Genomic DNA, 18,929 nt, shown 5'->3' with positions numbered 1-18,929 from the left:
CCAAGAGTGTGCAAAGCAGTAATCAAAGCAAAAGGTGGCTACTTTGAAGAACCTAGAATATGACATATTTTCAGTTGTTTCACACTTTTTTGTTATGTATAACAAACTCTGTGAATGAGAATGTGTGTCCAAACTTTTGGTCTGTACTGTACATCAGTGTGATATTCTTTGCAGTAGGATATTTATCAGCACACCCTTTGCTGCAGGTGCACAGCTCTCACTTTTCTACTATTAATCCGACCCTGGAAATTAGTACAATACTTTTTATGCAAGTAATTTGAACTAAAATATAAATATCTAACGCTTTATTAGATGTAGCAGAGCTGAATAGGATTTGAAACTATTTGTGCATCGTTATTAAAGGCGAACTCCACTCCTAATGGATCCTTCGGTCTCGGCGGACTCCATGAGCTCAGATGGCTGTTGCTTTCGGCAGTATAACATCTCAGCCCAAGATTCCCTTTACTTGTGTACAAAGATTTCTGAGGTACTGGTACCAGCAGATGAGAGGATATGGGCGCTGCGGGCACCAGGAGACCCCAGGTACCAGCGCCACCTCTGGTCATAGCGGAAAGCTTTCAGCTGAAAGTGGAATCGGCCGTACCTGGAGCCGGTCCTGCCTAGAAAGGCGCCACTTCTTTTCTGGAAATCCATCAATGTGATTGGTCTCTGTGACAGGACAGATCCTTTTTGCAGTCCCATCAACTATGACATCAAATAAACTCAGCTCTGCTACATCAAATAGGTGGAATCATGCACGTAATAGCATTGCATTAGGGGGCACAACATCCATTAGCAAAAATGTAAGATTGCCGCAAACAGTTTCTCACCTGTACCCCTCCCGAGTCCTCTCAGCCGTTCAGCAGCTCTGGGAGGTCACATGACATTTTTAGTGTTTTACTGGGGGGGGGTCCTCTGAATAGAAATCTAGGTGCCTATTTGACGGATATCATTTTGTCCACTAGTCCAGGCAGTGACATATATTCTGATCTAACAAAGAACCAGTGCTGTCCCTTTAAGAAACAGCCTAGACATAATGGACGCTACCGCAATCCCAGAGCGCTGTGAGTGCACGTAGTGTAAATCTTTTACTTCCATCCTGTATTTGTCGCATTAGTAAATCCCTTGAGACCTCGCTGCACTATAATCTCACACTGGAGGGTAAGCAGAGCCTCGGTGACGCTCGTCTCTTAATGGGATCCTAGAAGCAGATGGCCGACCAGCTGTGAAACAAACGCCGCAAACTGCCCTCGCTCTGCGTAACGTATAATCCAGACCCCGCTCGCGTTTCTGTAAGGGATGTCACTCAAGCACAGGACGGCAGAACCTACTTTATAGGGTTTTACGAGATTTTATTACTGATCGGTGATGATCCGACACCCGGGACCCCCGCCGATCAGCTGTTTGAGAAGGCAGCGGCGCTCCGGCCTTCTTTACGGTTTTTTTTTTCTAGACCAAGTGACATCACTTTCATCGTTCACGTGGCCTAAGCTCAAGTGAACGGGGCTGAACTGCAATACCAAGCATGGCCACAATGTATGGCGCTGTGCTTGGGGAGTTCCGCTGCTCTCTTAAAACAGCTGATCGGCGGAGGTCCCGAGTGTCGGACCCCCACCGATCAGATACGGATGACCTATCCATTTAAATAAAAATTAAAAAAATCTCAGAAAATCCTTTTAAATTAAGTCACCTTTCATTTCCTTCTAAAATCTAAATTGGTCCAAAATGATGTGTTGCTAATGCTCAGGGATCTAATTTCCTCCCACAGAGTCCCAAATCTCCCACATAGACCAAGTGTCCGATTCTAGCTGCCAGCAGCCACCACTAGGGGGAGCTCTCTGCAAGAACTTAAACCGTTCCAATGTGTTATAGTGAATGTGAGTAAGCGGTGGGTCCCAGAGGTCTATTTACAGTGCAATTGTCAATTTTTTTCCTGAGGGAGAGGAGCCTAAACCAAGTCTGCGCCACACAGAGGGGCAGGCCGCTGTACAGCAGAGAGCGACTGCGCAGGGACATGTCTAGACTCATCGTTCACTAGGCGACCTGTATGCTGAGGCTCGTTTTCTTCCCTGCCACAGCGTGAGGGGGCTGTTCCTGAGGTACACCCCCTCTAATTAAATCACATCATGTGAATAAGCCCATGCGAGTGATGAGCTGCAGCTGCATCCCCCTCCCTCCTGGTCCCTTTCTCTGCAGGGCAGGGCCCTCACTCTCCGGGCCCCAATAGCAGTTATTAGAGTTAGGCTGGACGTTAAACATACACATGCATGCTCAGCCTACTGAGATTTTTAAGGTAATAAATGGCGCATGCACAGGAGTGATCTGCTCTTATGCAAGCTTAGGGCTCATGCCTACGAACGTGTGCGGCCCGTGCTGTGGACTGCAAATTGCGGTCCGCGGCCCCATCCGGGAGATGCGGAATGGAGGCACGTACAGTAAACCCACGAAAGCACTACGGAGTGCTACCGTGGGTTTACTGTACGTGCCTCCGTTCCGCATCTCCCGGATCGCTGACCCATTCAAGTGAATGGGTCGGCAATCTGTGATGCACACGGCAGGTGCCCGTGTATTGCGGACTGTCGTGTGCATGAGCCCTTAATCTGCAACCTTGTAGTATAATTAGTGTTTTTATTCCTTGCCATTTTCACAATTTCTGACTGCTGTCAGTGAACGGGTACAGACCTAATACTTCCCGTGGCTGAGGGTCTGGCTACAACTGCACCCAGGTTACGCAATCCTCTGTGCGCTAAACAGGCTGACGCACTTCACCTGCACCGACACACTGTAACAAACTCTCCAGACAGGAGAAAGGCTTGTGCTGCTGAGGGTTTTTAACTCCCAGACCGGAGCTATGAGAAGCGTTAGGTCCGTGCAGGATTTTAGCCTCTAGATGTGATGAATCATGTCCTTACTCACTGACAGCAAGCAGAGATCATTAAAGTAGTGTGGAACTGAAGCGCAAGATAGGTTAGAAAGCAGCACACCAGGATGAATAGGGTTAATATCAGTACAACGATAAAGATCGAAGGATACGTGAAACACACTAGGCGGCACGCCGAGGTCGCCCGGCAGAGCTGTGTTCACACTGGGCTGCGGGGGTCTGGGAATGAAGACGTGGCACAGAGCCGACATGACAGAGTGCTTTATTGCAGCTCTTAAAAAGGCAGGACATGACTGTACCCCCCTATCCCCCCCTGTGATCACATGATACCTACAGCCAATCCAAGTGCACTTTTTTAAAATATTTTGACAAGGCTAAGCTCTGATCGGCCATGTTCGGCACCATGCTTTCACACAGGGCAGTCTCCCCTGTACTTCTAGAACCCCTGCCCCCTATCATAGACCCCCCCCCAACGATTTTCTTCTAAATCAGTAACCGGCGGTGTACAGCGTCCTTGGACCGTCCTCTTCCAGTGCAATTTTACCATCAGCTTGGTTGTAGCTGCCCTGTGACGTGACCCGGAGGGCGTAGGTAGAAGGAGGAAGGGAGCCGGCCAAAGTCTCCAGCATCCAAAAAAGTTCAAGTAATAGAAAGACCTCCTCCCCCCCCCCCTCCCAAGTAGTAGAAAAGTCTATAAAATAACATCTGGGGGCCACATTGCTGCAGGATGATTGGCGCCGGCGACCAGTTTGTAATTCATTAAAAAGACAAAAAAAAAAAAAAAAAAGTATCAGCAACGTGTGTCCTTCCTGGCAGTGTGGTGTCCGCTGCAGCCAGCATGGAGGGAGGTGTGCCAACCATCGCCACGCCGAGCGACATACAATCTGCAAGACAGGAAAGAAGGAGTCTGGTCACTTCACAGCAAAAAGAAGATTTCTCAGCTCCTGGGAAAGCTGGGTGATGGTCGCCACGTGGCGCCTGTGCAGTAGAGGTAGCCAGCTGCGCCTCACAAACTTAGGCTACTTTCACACTCGCGTTTTGGGCGGATCCGTCATGGATCTGCAAAAACGGATCCGTTACAATAATACAACCGCAAGCATCCGTCATGAACTGATCCGTTTGTATTATCTGCAACATGGCCAGCGCCTCAAGAGCGGAATGGTGACTGAACGGAGGCAAACTGATGCATTCTGACCGGATCCTTTTCCATTCAGAATCTGTTTCGGACCGCGTGATCTGTTTTGGACCGCGTGTCAGAGCCCTGAACAGATCTCACGAACGGAAAGCCAAAAACGCCAGTGTGAAAGTAGACTAAGCTGCCGCGTCCTCTGCACTTTAATTAACAGGTCCAGGTGTGATGACGTTCTCACTGCCGGAACCTATCAAAGTGCAGAGAGAGCTGAGCCTCTAGGTGTAATGGCAACGCCCCCGTTGCTCCTAGAGACTAATTTGCATACAATAAGACACAATTTTCCTCAGCAGTGTGGGCACATATGAACATGGGACCAACACAGATGTCTTCAGCTGCCAAGTGCACATGTAACAGGTCAGACGGTACAAAACTGCTGACAGATGCCCTTTAACCCTTAGGATATTGATGGTTTTGGTTAGTTTTAATTTTTCTTCCCCGTCTTTCTGGAGCCATAAATTTTTCCATTCACATAAAAAAAAAAAAAAACACAATTCCTCCAGAGTTTTATGGGTTTTGTCCCTACGGCGTTCCCTTTGCAGCAAAACTGACCTGTGCCCTTCATTCTCTGGGCCGATACGAATACAACAATACCACATATGTATAAGGTTTTAGATGTTTAAATAGTGTAAAAAGTGTAAGTTAAAACTTTAAAAAAAATATATATATATTATCACCATATTCTCTGAGCTGTGTGTCATTTTTTGCAAAACAAAATGTAGTTCTTATTGATACAATTTTGGAGAGTGCGTGACTTTTTGATCACATTTTGTTAAATATTTTTGGGTAAGAAAAGCAATAAAAAATAAATAAATTACAAATTGGCCATTTTCATATTTTTTCGGACGCACTGATGCCCATGATGTTTAAAAATGTTTATTATTAACCTTTTTTTATTCTAAGGTAAGGGAGGAGATTTGAAAAATAAATAAAAAATAATATATATATGACCTGCTGGCCAACATATGAATTGCAGCTCTAATACGCTGGGCCCCTTCAGAGAGACCCAGCCTTTTAGAATTCATTACATTGTCGCAGGCCCCGTCAGCCACGGCACCCGCCATGTTTAAACATCGCTCCAGCGCCATGTATGTACGGCATTGATAGCAAAAGGGTTAAGTGCAGCAACACTCGCCCATCTTTTTCCATAACCCTGGCCTCTGCGTGAATTCCAAAGAACAGCGTAGATGCGAATGCCTCTTTAACGGTGCACAGCTCAGGGACTATATTTACTGGGGGTCTGCTCAATTCACACCCAGAGCGCAGCACAAGCTGTGGGGAAACCTAGAGGAGTGCAAAGGGATAGATATTAAAGGGGTATTCCCACCTCAATATTTATGACACATTGCTAGGATATGCCATTCTGGGACCCACTCCTATCTTCAGAACAGGGCCCCTGAAGTGAAGGGAGAACACATAACGTACGTGCGGCATCCTCTATTCCCTGCAAGTGAGCGTGCTTGTCTTCAGGAGCCCCGTTCTGGAGATAGGAGTGTGTCCCAGAGGTGGGACCTGCACCTATCTGACATTTGTGGCGTATCCTAGCAATGTGATCTTGAGAAGGGAATACCCCTTTAAAGAAAGAGACCAGCAATCTGTCAGCGAGGCCGCTTACCATGGAGCACTGTCAGTGGGACTTCTGCAGCTTGTCCTTTCTTTGCACTAGGGCTTTCCGTACATAAGGCAGTGCAAACAGCAGCGATAAGAAGAATAGATGGCCCATAAAATAGACCGACATGTACACCTGCCGAAAGAGAGAGAGAGGTGAGAACGCTTCCAGTGACAACAAGCAGAGATATTGAGCTGAAATACTGATACATCCACAGGGCTGAAAAACCCCAGCCCCGATTGTCGCTGCTTGTTTTCAGGGTGTTGGAGCCCTGCCTTATTACAAACGTGCAGCTGTGAACACACCCTAATACGCTCTGTATGGTAGCTAGGATTTTGTGGCGGTGGCCTCCCCTATATAGGAGCGCTCTCAGCATCGGTCGGCACTCTGTGCAGGAGGATGCCCTCATGGCAACCAAGATGGCTCCATGCTGCCCATTATATTGGCCTGGGGCACAGAACCAGGTCACATGACGGGCTGATACAGCAGAGGGTTAATACAATCTGGACCACAGCCGAAGGTTTCCCCCATATCATCTCAGCCCCTGATTTACAGTAAACACTGACACACGGGGAGGGCGATCCGCCCTTCTTCCATGGCAGGCAGCCCACATATCTGAATAGTTACGAGTGCTCATCCCCCGGCGGTATGAGCGCTCATACATCAGCCTGTCCACCACCACTAAGAGGGCCGGGCGGTGAGGAGGGACGCACTCTTCTCACAAACACAAACTGACCCGTAATTATTCAGTCAGCGCCGTGTTGACTCCTTTTCCTGGTAAATACATGTGTTAGGTTAAAGGGATTGTACTGGAAAAACATTCCAAAAACAAAGCCGCACCCATCCACGGGTTGTAGTGCAGCCGAGACACAATCCAGGGACAGGTGTGGCGCTGCCTTTTTATTTTGGAAGCAATAAGTCATGCTTTTCCTGTGCAACCCCTATAAATGAGAATGGAATCCGCTTCCTAATGCATACACCATTCTCAGCTCTGCTACATAAACAAGTCCGCTCTGCTACCGCCATGTCCTCTCCGCTGCACTAGGGACAGAAATATTCCCAGCTTACCTTGAACCACTTGTCCCAGGTGAAAAGGCAGAACGGCACCAGGGGGTATCCCATGAAGAGCCAGTGGATGGACTGCTGCAGCGCGTAGAGGGGAGGCTGCAGCAGAGGAATGGAGCAGATGTGACTGAGTGCAGGGCTGTCCCTCACCAACTCCATCGCCTGGAGAGAGAGAAGTGGAAGATGGGTGCGTCACTTTCCTCCGCACTGCTGTCATATACACAGCGCAGACCTTGGGGAAAGGCTGGGCCCCGTATTATGGCAGCTCCACCTTATGTCATTACCTGTTTCTCCACTATGACAATCAGGAACTCCAGCGAGAAGCAGACAAGGTATCCCGAATGCAGACCATGCCATATGGCCAGGAAAAAGAGGGCGGCTCCCTGAGACACGGCCTTATTACCAAGGAAACGGAGACGCTTAAAAATGTATCTGGAAGAGGAGAACACGGAGTTAATATCAGGAATGTCATAGCAATTGCAATAAAGCAGCGACACACAATCGGAAATAAGCAGCAAAATAAATCCAAACTGCAGAAGACCCCCGAGCTGTCCCTAAGCCTGCAGTTACATCACTTGTCGTACTCCAGTCACAACCAGAGCTGCAATTAAGGTTTTTTTATGCGATTTACATTGCATCAGCACTGGGCTGAAAACATGGCACCAAGAGCAAAGCTGAGATCCTATTATACAAAGATATAAAAGAGGAGAATTGTACTGATCCTGTATTATACTCCAGAGCTGCACTCACTATTCTGCTGGTGCAGTCACGGTGTAGTGTGTACATACATTACTTATCCAGTACTGATCCTGAGTTACATCCTGTATTATACTCCAGAGCTGCACTCACTATTCTGCTGGTGGAGTCACTGTGTATATACCGTATTTTTCGCCCTATAAGACGCACCGGCCCATAAGACGCACCTGGGTTTTTGGGGAGGAAAATAAGAAAAAAAATATTTTTTACCAAAAAGGTGTGCTGTGTGTTTGGTGGGTTTGGAACTAATGGTGGTCTGTGGATGACGGACACTGTTACAGGGGGATCTGTGGATGACGGACACTGTTACAGGGGGATCTGTGGATGACGGACACTGTTACAGGGGGATCTGTGGATGACGGACACTGTTACAGGGGGATCTGTGGATGACGGACACTGTTACAGGGGGATCTGTGGATGACGGACACTGTTACAGGGGGATCTGTGGATGACGGACACTGTTACAGGGTGGGGGGGGGGATCTGTGGCTGGCACTGTTATGGGCTGGGGGGATCTGTGGCTGGCACTGTTATATATGTGCCATCCACAGACCCCCCCAGCCCATAACAGTGACATCCACAGACCCCCCCCAGCCCATAACTGTGCCATCCACAGATCGCAGCCCCCGCCCCCCCCCCCCTGGCGCCGCAGGCAGTATACAAATATAAAGATGTTATATTGATTTATTGGTTATTAAACATGCCTCCTCAGTCGTATTACTACCTTATATCCTAATCGCATCTGTAGAATTCATGCAGGCCGGGCGGGCGGCCGGCGCGTCCCTCAGTGACGTCACTTGCCTGCGCCGCCTGCTTCATTCATAAGTAGGCGGCGCAGGCGTCACTGACTGCACCGCCCCGCCGCTATTGCCGGCCCCAGCTCCTCCTCCCAGTCCCTCCCCGAGTCCCCGCTCGCATCTACATCGCAGCTTGCGATGTAAAACAGCAAGCATTCGCCCCATAAGACGCAGGGGCATTTCTCCCCCGTTTTGGGGGAAGAAAAAGTGCGTCTTATGGGGCGAAAAATACGGTACATTACTTATCCTGTACTGATCCTGAGTTACATCCTGTATTTACTCCAGAGCTGCACTCACTATTCTGCTGGTGCAGTCACTGTGTACATACATTACTTATCCTGTACTGATCCTGAGTTACATCCTGTATTATACTCCAGAGCTGCACTCACTATTCTGCTGGTGGAGTCACTGTGTACATACATTACTTATCCTGTACTGATCCTGAGTTACATCCTGTATTTACTCCAGAGCTGCACTCATTATTCTGCTGGTGCAGTCACTGTGTACATACATTACATTACTTATCCTGTACTGATCCTGAGTTACATCCTGTATTATACTCCAGAGCTGCACTCACTATTCTGCTGGTGCAGTCACTGTGTAGATACATTACTTATCCTGTACTGATCCTGAGTTACATCCTGTATTATGCTCCAGAGCTGCACTCACTATTCTGCTGGTGCAGTCACTGTGTACATCACATTACTTATCCTGTACTGATCCTGAGTTACATCCTGTATTATACTCCAGAGCTGCACTCACTATTCTGCTGGTGCAGTCACTGTGTACATACATTACTTATCCTGTACTGATCCTGAGTTACATCCTGTATTATACTCCAGAGCTGCACTCACTATTCTGCTGGTGCAGTCACTGTGTACATACATTACTTATCCTGTACTGATCCTGAGTTACATCCTGTATTATACTCCAGAGCTGCACTCACTATTCTGCTGGTGCAGTCACTGTGTACATACATTACTTAACCTGTACTGATCCTCAGTTACATCCTGTCAGTTATCCTGTGCACACAGTGGCTCAACGATATTACATGTGCTCATATTAGGGCTCATTCACACAATTGCAGATCCACAAAACATAGGCACCAGCCGTATCCACCCCACATCGCGGTGCGGACCCAATGACTTCAACGGGTCAAATCCTATAATTTGCGGCGCGGAGGCACAGACCCGAAAGCCCTTGAAGTCAACGGGTCAACACCGCGATGCGGGGAGCACACAGACGGTGTCTTTTTTGTGGATCAGCGCTTTGCTTCCGCAAAACAGGCATGTCCGCCACACGTTCATGTGAATACACCTTTAAAACACACAAATCTTACCCTGTACACACATCACACAGTCTCACCTAGCCACCCAGTCATTGGTATTAATATTGAAGCTGGCAATGGTTCCTGTGAAGAGGGGGGTGGTCTCGAACAGCCACACTTTCATATTGGCACAGGCGTCCCACCGCGTTTCACCCTTTTCATCCTTGCCGTTGTAGCCGAGGCCGCAAAGAATGCAGACGCCCTCCTGTGGGGAGAAAGGGAACAGACCCGGGGTGATGCAGAGCAGGATACTGGACGCGGTGATCAGATACCCAGAACTGGAGGGGGATTCATTCCCCAGTCCCTCCTGTACATGGGATGTGCAGATCTAGAGTCTTCTCCTTCCTTCTCTGCAGATAACAGCAATGTACACTGTCTCTGCTGGCTGAGTGGGCGTGTCAGTGACTCAGGTGCTGCCCCTCCCCCTTTGAGCTGAAAACCTGCAGCTGCATGCCCCTCCCCTTTCAGCTGAAAACCTGCAGCTGCATACCCCTCCCATCCCTCTGGTATATTACACTACACAGATATGATCGAGTCTGCGGCAGGGAAGGCGAGCTACAGGTCCACATCTTACATGTGCACTTACCGTTACCAGCCAGCAGGTGACATATTTATACAGCGTGATTTTCCCCCAGATCGTCATGTAGACACAGCGGTACCAGAACGGCTGGTTCTAGAGAGCCGGAAAAAAAATATATAAAAAAATAAATGCAATGAGCAAGAGTCAATGGGGTTGTTCAAGGGTATGTAGACGTTAATAAACATTCTGTAGGACTGCAGGGCCTGAAGCAAATCTGAAGAGACTTCCGATAAAAAAAAATATCCTACCGTTTTGGGTCTGCAGCTCTGATGCACATCTATGGGTCGTCTGATCCTACAGTCCCTCTACAACCTGTACGTTACCAAGAAAAGGGAGTGGATATGACTGCAGGATAAGACTACACCCAAGGCTTTCAGCAATACGGACACATAGCTCTGCATGAGAGCTGTGGACACACAACGGTCGGTAATGAGGAGTCAAGACTGCAAAGTTGGTTATTTTTATTTTTGATGCATTAAAATAATTACTAGTAAAAATAATAATTGCAAAAGTACGGCCTTGCAGTAATGTGCGCGCGGCCATCACCGTCCTGGGGGGCACTGGGGAAGGCGTTTTTATGCGTCTGCCCCCTCCAATGATACATTTATCGCAGGGCGCTGATCATTAATTACTACATTTACAGAGTTGCGCAATTTGGGTCATAAATCTGTTGGTAACGTGAACAGACGGCAGATTTTCTTTGTCTCGACGAGTGCCGCCACCCTGTGCTGGGAAGGGAGTGGGCGAGACTTACCGCATACTCCTCTGTCAGGAAGTAGCCGTCGGGCAGGTGGGGGCTGAACACCATGTGTATGGTCAGGAAGAGAAGTCCCAGGCATAGCCGCTTCACCGCCGGCTCGATGCTGCATGGGGGTAGAAGTGACAGGAGGCGGTCACACTCGGAACGCCAGTCCAGAGAATAATAACCCCCAACAGACGCTCATCTTCTCACCTGTTGGGTCTCTGCCCCTCCACATCCGTCAGCTCGCCCGTCACAAACTGCAGGTATTTGCACATAGAGAACTGGGGTCCAACTAAAAACCCCCCATAATAGTAGGAGAAGCCGCAGACCTCCAGAAAGGTGGGTACTCCCGTCACTGCATAGGACTGCTGCTCCGGCGTCAGCGACGTCTGCCAAAGAGATGACAAATCTGCTATAAATCTCCAAATTACGTCTAGTGCAGCGCCCGTGTGGGTGGAGCAAGCATTAAAAAGGGGGGGATCCTGCTGCAGGCACGGCTGGAGTGTCCCTTTAACCACCTGCAATCGCTTGTGTGTGCCATTAAATCTACATAAATGTTTCTTTTCACTGACAGCAAGTAAGGATAAAGTGAAAACAGTGAGAAATTGAATCAAATAGCTTAGACGCCACATTCATTAATGACCGTGGCATCTAAGCGTTTGTGCCAGGGATGAAAGTTATCCTCCATCCACAGGGTTGGCAACCTCCTGCACTCAGCTGCTGTGAAACAAACTCCCAGCATGCATGCTTGCTCTGCACTTCTCAGAACTCTCATAGAAATGAATGGAGCATGCTGGGAATTGTAGTTCCACAACAGCTACAGTGGGATAGGGGATAACTATCTGATTAATGGGGGTCGGACTGCTGGGACGTCCACAGATCTAGAGAATGGGGATCCTATGTACCCGTCCTGACGGAGTGGCAATGATACTGTGGCTAGGGGGGGGGGGGGGGGGGATTACCTTCATACTGGGCAGGACCCCTTTAAATGACCGGGATTGTACCTAGCTCTGGTGCCAGCTGATCTTACTGTATGAGCCCGCGCCATCCGCGTGGCAGCAATCCGCGGGCTGCGCCAGGAATGTATGGCACAGGGCAGGAGACGAGAAGTGTTCTGCCTTGATGGCATGCGTCCCCACCACAGGATGCCTGGAAGGGCGTGAGCAGCGCTGCTTTCTAGTAATGTATGAACCCTGGATAAGTAGACGGCTCAGAGGAGGTGTGCAACAGAAGCCTGCCCGACAGCGACCAGCAGCACCCGGCACAGTGCCAGCAGGAGATACCGAGCACTCACTAATTGAAACAATCACCCTTGGACAGGGATCAGGTATTACAGGTGCAGCACAAGCTGGCCGCGTGACAGACGATCCACAAGAAGAGACACGGTACAAACCTTGGCTTTCCCTCCATCATAGTAATCAAAACCGAGCCCTGCCAGATCAAGAGAGAAGAAGGGTGAGCGAAGGAGGAGCGAGTATATATTATATATCTCTATAGTAGGACACGGAGCTGCTGCATGACAGACTACAAGGAAGTCGCCATGTCAAGCAATTATATACAATGTATAGTGAACACAATATTCCTGAAAAAAAAAAATACTGCAGCATCAATTATCCTGTACTGATCCAGAGTTACATCCTGTATTATACTCCAGAGCTGCACTCACTATTCTGCTGGTGCAGTCACTGTGTACATACATTACTTATCCTGTACTGATCCCGAGTTACATCCTGTATTATACTCCAGAGCTGCACTCACTATTCTGCTGGTGCAGTCACTGTGTACATACATTACTTATCCTGTACTGATCCTGAGTTACATCCTGCATTATACTCCAGAGCTGCACTCACTATTCTGCTGGTGCAGTCACTGTGTACATACATTACATTACTTATCCTGTACTGATCCCGAGTTACATCCTGTATTATACTCCAGAGCTGCACTCACTATTCTGCTGGTGCAGTCACTGTGTACATATATTACTTATCCTGTACTGATCCTGAGTTACATCCTGTATTATACTCCAGAGCTGCACTCACTATTCTGCTGGTGCAGTCACTGTGTACATACATTACTTATCCTGTACAGATCCTGAGTTACATCCTGTATTATACTCCAGAGCTGCACTCACTATTCTGCTGGTGCAGTCACTGTGTACATATATTACTTATCCTGTACTGATCCTGAGTTACATCCTGTATTATACTCCAGAGCTGCACTCACTATTCTGCTGGTGCAGTCACTGTGTACATACATTACTTATCCTGTACAGATCCTGAGTTACATCCTGTATTATACTCCAGAGCTGCACTCACTATTCTGCTGGTGCAGTCACTGTGTACATATATTACTTATCCTGTACTGATCCTGAGTTACATCCTGTATTATACTCCAGAGCTGCACTCACTATTCTGCTGGTGCAGTCACTGTGTACATACATTACTTATCCTGTACAGATCCTGAGTTACATCCTGTATTATACTCCAGAGCTGCACTCACTATTCTGCTGGTGCATTCACTGTCATGTAGTACAAAGTTACCTTTTATATTATACTCCAGAGCTGCACTCACAATCCTAAAGGTTCAAAGCTGAAATCGACCATTATTTCCTGCTTGTTCAGATGGGATGCAGGAATCTGATGTAGTGAAACCTACTGAACTGTAAGTGCTAAACTGTTCGTTGTGTAGACACTTGCTGACTGTTTCCAATAAAAACTGAATTGTGAATGCAGCTCCTAAGTAACACAAGATAAGCGAGGTAAAGGTTGTGGTAGAAGTGCGGACTGTTAGCAGTGATGTCAGCTTCTATGGTGGGATGCATCTCCCCTCATCTTACGTCCACCTGCAAGCACCAGGAACAAGCAGGACTGGACTGCAGCCAGCGACAGCCCCTTATGGTGGTGGCCATCGCTTGCGTGGAGATCTGCAGATGAAGCAATGTAAGCAGTGGACATTTCCCGCCCCTATGACAACACTCACCGATCAGCTTCAGTGTAAGCACGCAGTGCGGCATCGTCCACTTGATGTCATAGTTATCCGTGGAGGTGTAGTAGTATCCAAACATCAGATAGCCCTGTCACCATAACCAGGAGTCAGTCATTACAGACCTAGTCACCTCAGCCCAGCCTGCAGGGGGCGCTACACCCACTACACTTACCATCTGGAAGCAAAAGCTGGTCAACATCGCAGTAACCGTCCTCCCCATGAGGCGAAGGATGAGGAAATGCAGCAGAACACACAGCAAGGAGTGGTACACCTGAGTGCCTGAGAGGAGAGAGGCATGTGTGACCACAGAGGGCAGTATTATAGTACTTATATTCTAATACATAGCAGGCAGTATTATAGTAGGTATATTCTTGTACATAGGAGCAGCATTATAGGAGTTATATTCTTGTACATAGGAGCAGTATTATAGTAGTTATATTCTTGTACATAGGAGCAGTATTATAGTAGTTATATTCTTGTACATAGGGGCAGTATTATAGTAGTTATATTCTTGTACATAGGAGCAGTATTATAGTAGTTATATTCTTGTACATAGGAGCAGTATTATAGAGTTATATCCTTGTACATAGGAGCAGTATTATAGAGTTATATCCTTGTACATAGGAGCAGTATTATAGTAGTTATATTCTTGTACATAGGAGGCAGTATTATAGTAGTTATATTCTTGTACATAGGAGGCAGTATTATAGTAGTTATATTCTTGTACATAGGAGGCACTATTATAGTAGTTATATTCTTGTACATAGGAGGCAGTATTATAGTAGTTATATTCTTGTACATAGGAGCAGTATTATAGTAGTTATATTCTTGTACATAGGAGGCAGTATTATAGTAGTAGTAGTTGCGGTGTTACATCAGTAAATTTGAATGCAGCTGACAAAAGCACAATTTAAGGATTATTGACCTTCTCCAATAAGTAAGTGACATGTCAGCAGAGAGCAGGAAGAGACAGGAGAAGACGTGTGTGCACGGTGTGTGCCGTCTCTCCATTTAGCTGATCTGCTGGGGTGCCGGGTGTCGGATCCCCAGCGTTCTGATATTGATGAGGATAGCTCATCAATATTAGAAGCCTGGAAAAATCCTTACTGAGCGCAGTCATCATGTTCTGTAAGGTTATTAGAAGTCTCTCCTTACCGTGTCTTACTGTCTTAGTCTTGTCTTCTTTTGAGAAAGCCAAGTAACTTCCAGTATGGCCTACCACCCAGCTTTCCTAGTCTGCTGAAAAGCCAACCTTCCTAGTTATGCAGATACGTGACCCATGTGGGAGCTGTAATGGTGGCCATTAGTGTTGAGCGAAGCGAGCTCCAGATGCTTCATCGGAAGTCGCTTCGTTCATAGCTTTGGATAATTAGTGTGCGGAGATCAGTTTCCGTACGGTATTAGAATGTGTGGGCTCCGATGTAAGTTATTCGCCAAGTCGCGCCTGACTTTGTGGAATAACTTCGGTAGTTGATTTTTAAAGTGGAAAACTACTTTAAGACTTTGAACCAAACCCGGCTTCAGTTCTGAATAAGCACCTCAGACCCGAAGTAGAGTTCGGTTTCAAGATAAAAAAATAACTTACTTCGGCTCATCGGAGCCCATACATTCTAAGGTCTCTTTCACACTAGCGCTTTAGCTGGATCCGGCCGGGTTCAGCAAAAAACGCTTCCGGTACTGATAATACAACGGCATGCATCTGTTATAAACGGATCCGGTTGTATTCTCTTTAACATAGCCAAGACGGATCCGTCATGAACTCCATTGAAAGTCAATAGGGGACGGATCCGTTTTCTATTGTGTCAGAGAAAACGGATCCGTCCCCATTGACTTGCATTGTGGGTCATAACGGAAATAAAACCGCTGCATCCTGCTGCTCTCCTGTATGAGAACGGAACGCATTTTGGAGCGTTCCGTTCTGCTCAGTTATGTTTTGTCCTCACTGACAATGAACGGGGGCAAAACGGAAGCGTTAACGCTAGTCTGAAAGTAGACGCATCTCCGTACATTATTAGGCTACATGCACACGACCGTATGCATTTTGCAGTTCACCCCCCAAAAAAAAAAATGGATGCCTTTTTTTTGTGGATCCATTTTAACAATGCCTGAAACGGACAAGAATAGGACATGTTCTATTTTTTTTGCGGGGCTAGGGAACGGACATACGGATGTCGACAGCACACGGTGGGCTGTCCGCATTTTTGGGGGACCCATTGAAATGAATGGTTCCGCAAGTTTTGAACAAAGACTTCAGATGAAGCAACGGAAGCTCGCTTCGCTCAACACTAGTCGCCATATTGGTTGTCAGGGGCGGACTGGCCATAGACCTCACAGGGAAGTTTCCCGGGGGCCGACTGGGCCCTCCTCACGGCCGACGTTCTTGGGGCAGTATTTTGTGATGGACTGTGGCATTTGGCTCCGTTGGGGGGTGGTATAACGTGCCGCAGTATGGTATTGCTGGCCTTCGCCTTCCATCGATTTGGACCCAATTACAAAACGGGGCCACTTTTAGTGCTTATTCCAGGGCCACTTTAAGTCCCCAGTTCGCCCCTGCTGGTTGTCGCTCCCGCTTTTCTAGGTGGGTTGTGCAGCTACATAGGAAACACGGAGCAGTCTACCACCCATGATCCAGAGAGAAGTAGACGTACAGCCCTGCTGGCCCTTTAAGAGCGGCCATGACAGCAGACGCCTTATTTCCCCAGAATCGGGCATCCTCCGATGTCCTTCAATAACTTTATTAAGATGCCAGTGAAGAGCGTCACCAGATAAGACGTCTCTCTCCGATAAAAGACATCTGTATAAGCTCTCAGCGAGACTACGGGATGGGAAGACGGCCAGCGCCCGGAGCGCAGGACGCGCCCGCACAACGCTCATCACTAACTTTCTGTGCCCCTAAGGCATTGTTGATTTACGTTCTACGAACAATCAACACGTGTAGAATAATCTTCTGGAGGCAGAAGAATTACCTGAAAGACACCACCTTAAAGGGGTTAACATTTCCTAATTAAGGAAAAAGCAGGAATTGCCGGTTAAGCAGTTCCCTTCCAAAGGTGAGATCCCGTGATGACGAGGCCTCTCAGCAGGTAAGTCCATTAGCGCGATCTCCCGGCTGCTGAACTTTGACCTCCTTATCTCCATTACACCCGCAATCCTAAACAGACCGATACACTGTAACAGAATATCAGCACAGGAGAGAGATTTGTGCTGCTACTGCGTCGAGCTCAGAGGATGACCTAGACTAGAGACAACTGTAACAAACCCCCAGCTGCGAGATGTAGTCGCTCAGTACAGGTTTTCAGGTTGTGGAAGCAAAGAAGGATGTTTCCGTTCACTGACGGCAAGCAGGAATGAGTGAATTAGTGGGCAAGTTGCATAACACCGCCTTAGTTCTGCATTTCCTTGTATCGAGCAGCGGCGGCGGTTCTCTCTCTTGCGCCACTTGTCTCCCCCCCCCTCCCCAGACACCGACATACCAAAATTGAAGTAAGCGATGCAGAGGCCGGTCACCATGTTGAAGAGATGAATGTGAGACGGCTGCTTCTTAAAAAGGAAGTATCTCTGAAATAAGGCCAAGGGGTAACCTGAGGAAAAAGGGGAGAGACGGGAGAGTCAGGACGTGCTGGTGGCCGGGAGACCCTCACCCCAGAGACACCCCAAGAAGGATGGCTAAGGGGTCCGGGAGATAAAAGCAGATTTACAGAAGTGATGGCTCTTCAGCTGCCGCTAAACTACAACCCCCAGCATGCCCTGACCGCAGCCTAACCTGTGGCTCTTCAGCGGCTGCCAAACTACAACCCCCAGCATGCCCTGACAGCAGCCTAACCTGCGGCTCTTCAGCTGCCGCTAAACTACAACCCCCAGCATGCCCTGACAGCAGCCTAACCTGCGGCTCTTCAGCTGCCGCTAAACTACAACCCCCAGCATGCCCTGACAGCAGCCTAACCTGCGGCTCTTCAGCTGCCACTAAACTACAACCCCCAGCATGCCCTGACAGCAGCCTAACATGTGGCTCTTCTCATGCCGCTAAACTACAACCCCCAAGATACCCTGACAGCAGCATAACCTGTGGCTCTCCAGCGGCTGCCAAACTACAACTCCCAGCATGCCCTGGAGGCCACATGTTGGGGTTCCTCCAAGGATTAATGATGACCGTTACGTCTACGGTCGCCATGCGTCACAGTGTCTATCACGTAAAGCTCCCCCCAAATCTGACATCCCCCCGTGATTTCTTCTTACTAAACACGTTGCTTAACCGCGACTCTTGGCGGCGCCTACAATATGGCGGCTCACGTTACGGCGCGTCGTCTCGTAAAGATTCAATAAGGTCAAATTTTTTTAAATCTTAAAATCATTGATGAATAATCCCCCCTCCCCCAATACTGAACCACCTGTCCTGGAATAATGTCCCTCCTGAGCCACCATATTACTCCCCCCCCCATTCATCCCATTATACCTCTGTGACAGGTGAACCCCCCTCCTACGAACGACGTCACCCTTCAAGGGGCTTTCCATATTTAACCCCATCGCGCCCCCCTTCCCCTCCAATCAAACTTCTGCAACCCGAGAACTCTCACCGCTCAGGATGGAAAGGATGAGCCTCAGCGCCGGCTCCGAGGCCCCCAGCGCTCCCGCTGCCCCGTGCAGCAAAGACCCCGAGGCCGCCGCCATCTTCCCGCTCCCCGCCGGCCCTGACTGGACCGACAGAGCAGCCCCTACTAACAAGCCACGCCCGAGGCAGGGACACTGCGGATGGCCACGCCCCTTCCGGCGCGGATTGGCTCCGGCGACATGAGGAGCACTTTGTGGGCGAGGTCTCCAAACGGGCAATGTCACCTGTGGGCGGGGATTTGCCTGTGGTAGAGTGACAGTGGGCGTGGCCGAACGCCCATTGGACGCTTCAGGGGAGGGGGGTTACTAGCGGTCACTGTGTGGAGCTTTGGGAGACAAGGGTCACGTGATGTCATATGTAGGTGAAAGGTCACCTGGCCGGGCTCCTGTG

General features: G+C 48.5%; 1 protein-coding gene across 1 annotated transcript; it reads right to left on the bottom strand.

The window, feature by feature from the left end:
- Positions 1-3,127: 3,127 nt before the first annotated feature.
- On the bottom strand, positions 3,128-18,660 carry LPCAT3 (lysophosphatidylcholine acyltransferase 3). Its single transcript, XM_044297408.1, has 13 exons — positions 18,505-18,660; positions 17,404-17,511; positions 14,103-14,209; positions 13,925-14,018; positions 12,339-12,376; positions 11,156-11,334; positions 10,958-11,066; positions 10,210-10,296; positions 9,662-9,828; positions 7,029-7,176; positions 6,748-6,906; positions 5,686-5,814; positions 3,128-3,765 (listed from the first exon to the last, which is right to left on the bottom strand). Exons 1-12 carry the CDS (start codon positions 18,596-18,598, stop codon positions 5,698-5,700), a joined length of 1,407 nt encoding a protein of 468 aa, XP_044153343.1. The 5' UTR covers positions 18,599-18,660; the 3' UTR covers positions 3,128-3,765; positions 5,686-5,697.
- Positions 18,661-18,929: the final 269 nt, after the last annotated feature.

This window comes from Bufo gargarizans, chromosome 6 (genome assembly GCF_014858855.1).
Source record: "Bufo gargarizans isolate SCDJY-AF-19 chromosome 6, ASM1485885v1, whole genome shotgun sequence".
In the NCBI taxonomy this organism is placed as follows: Eukaryota; Metazoa; Chordata; class Amphibia; order Anura; family Bufonidae; genus Bufo; species Bufo gargarizans.
This window is presented reverse-complemented; position numbering and strand designations above follow the sequence as displayed.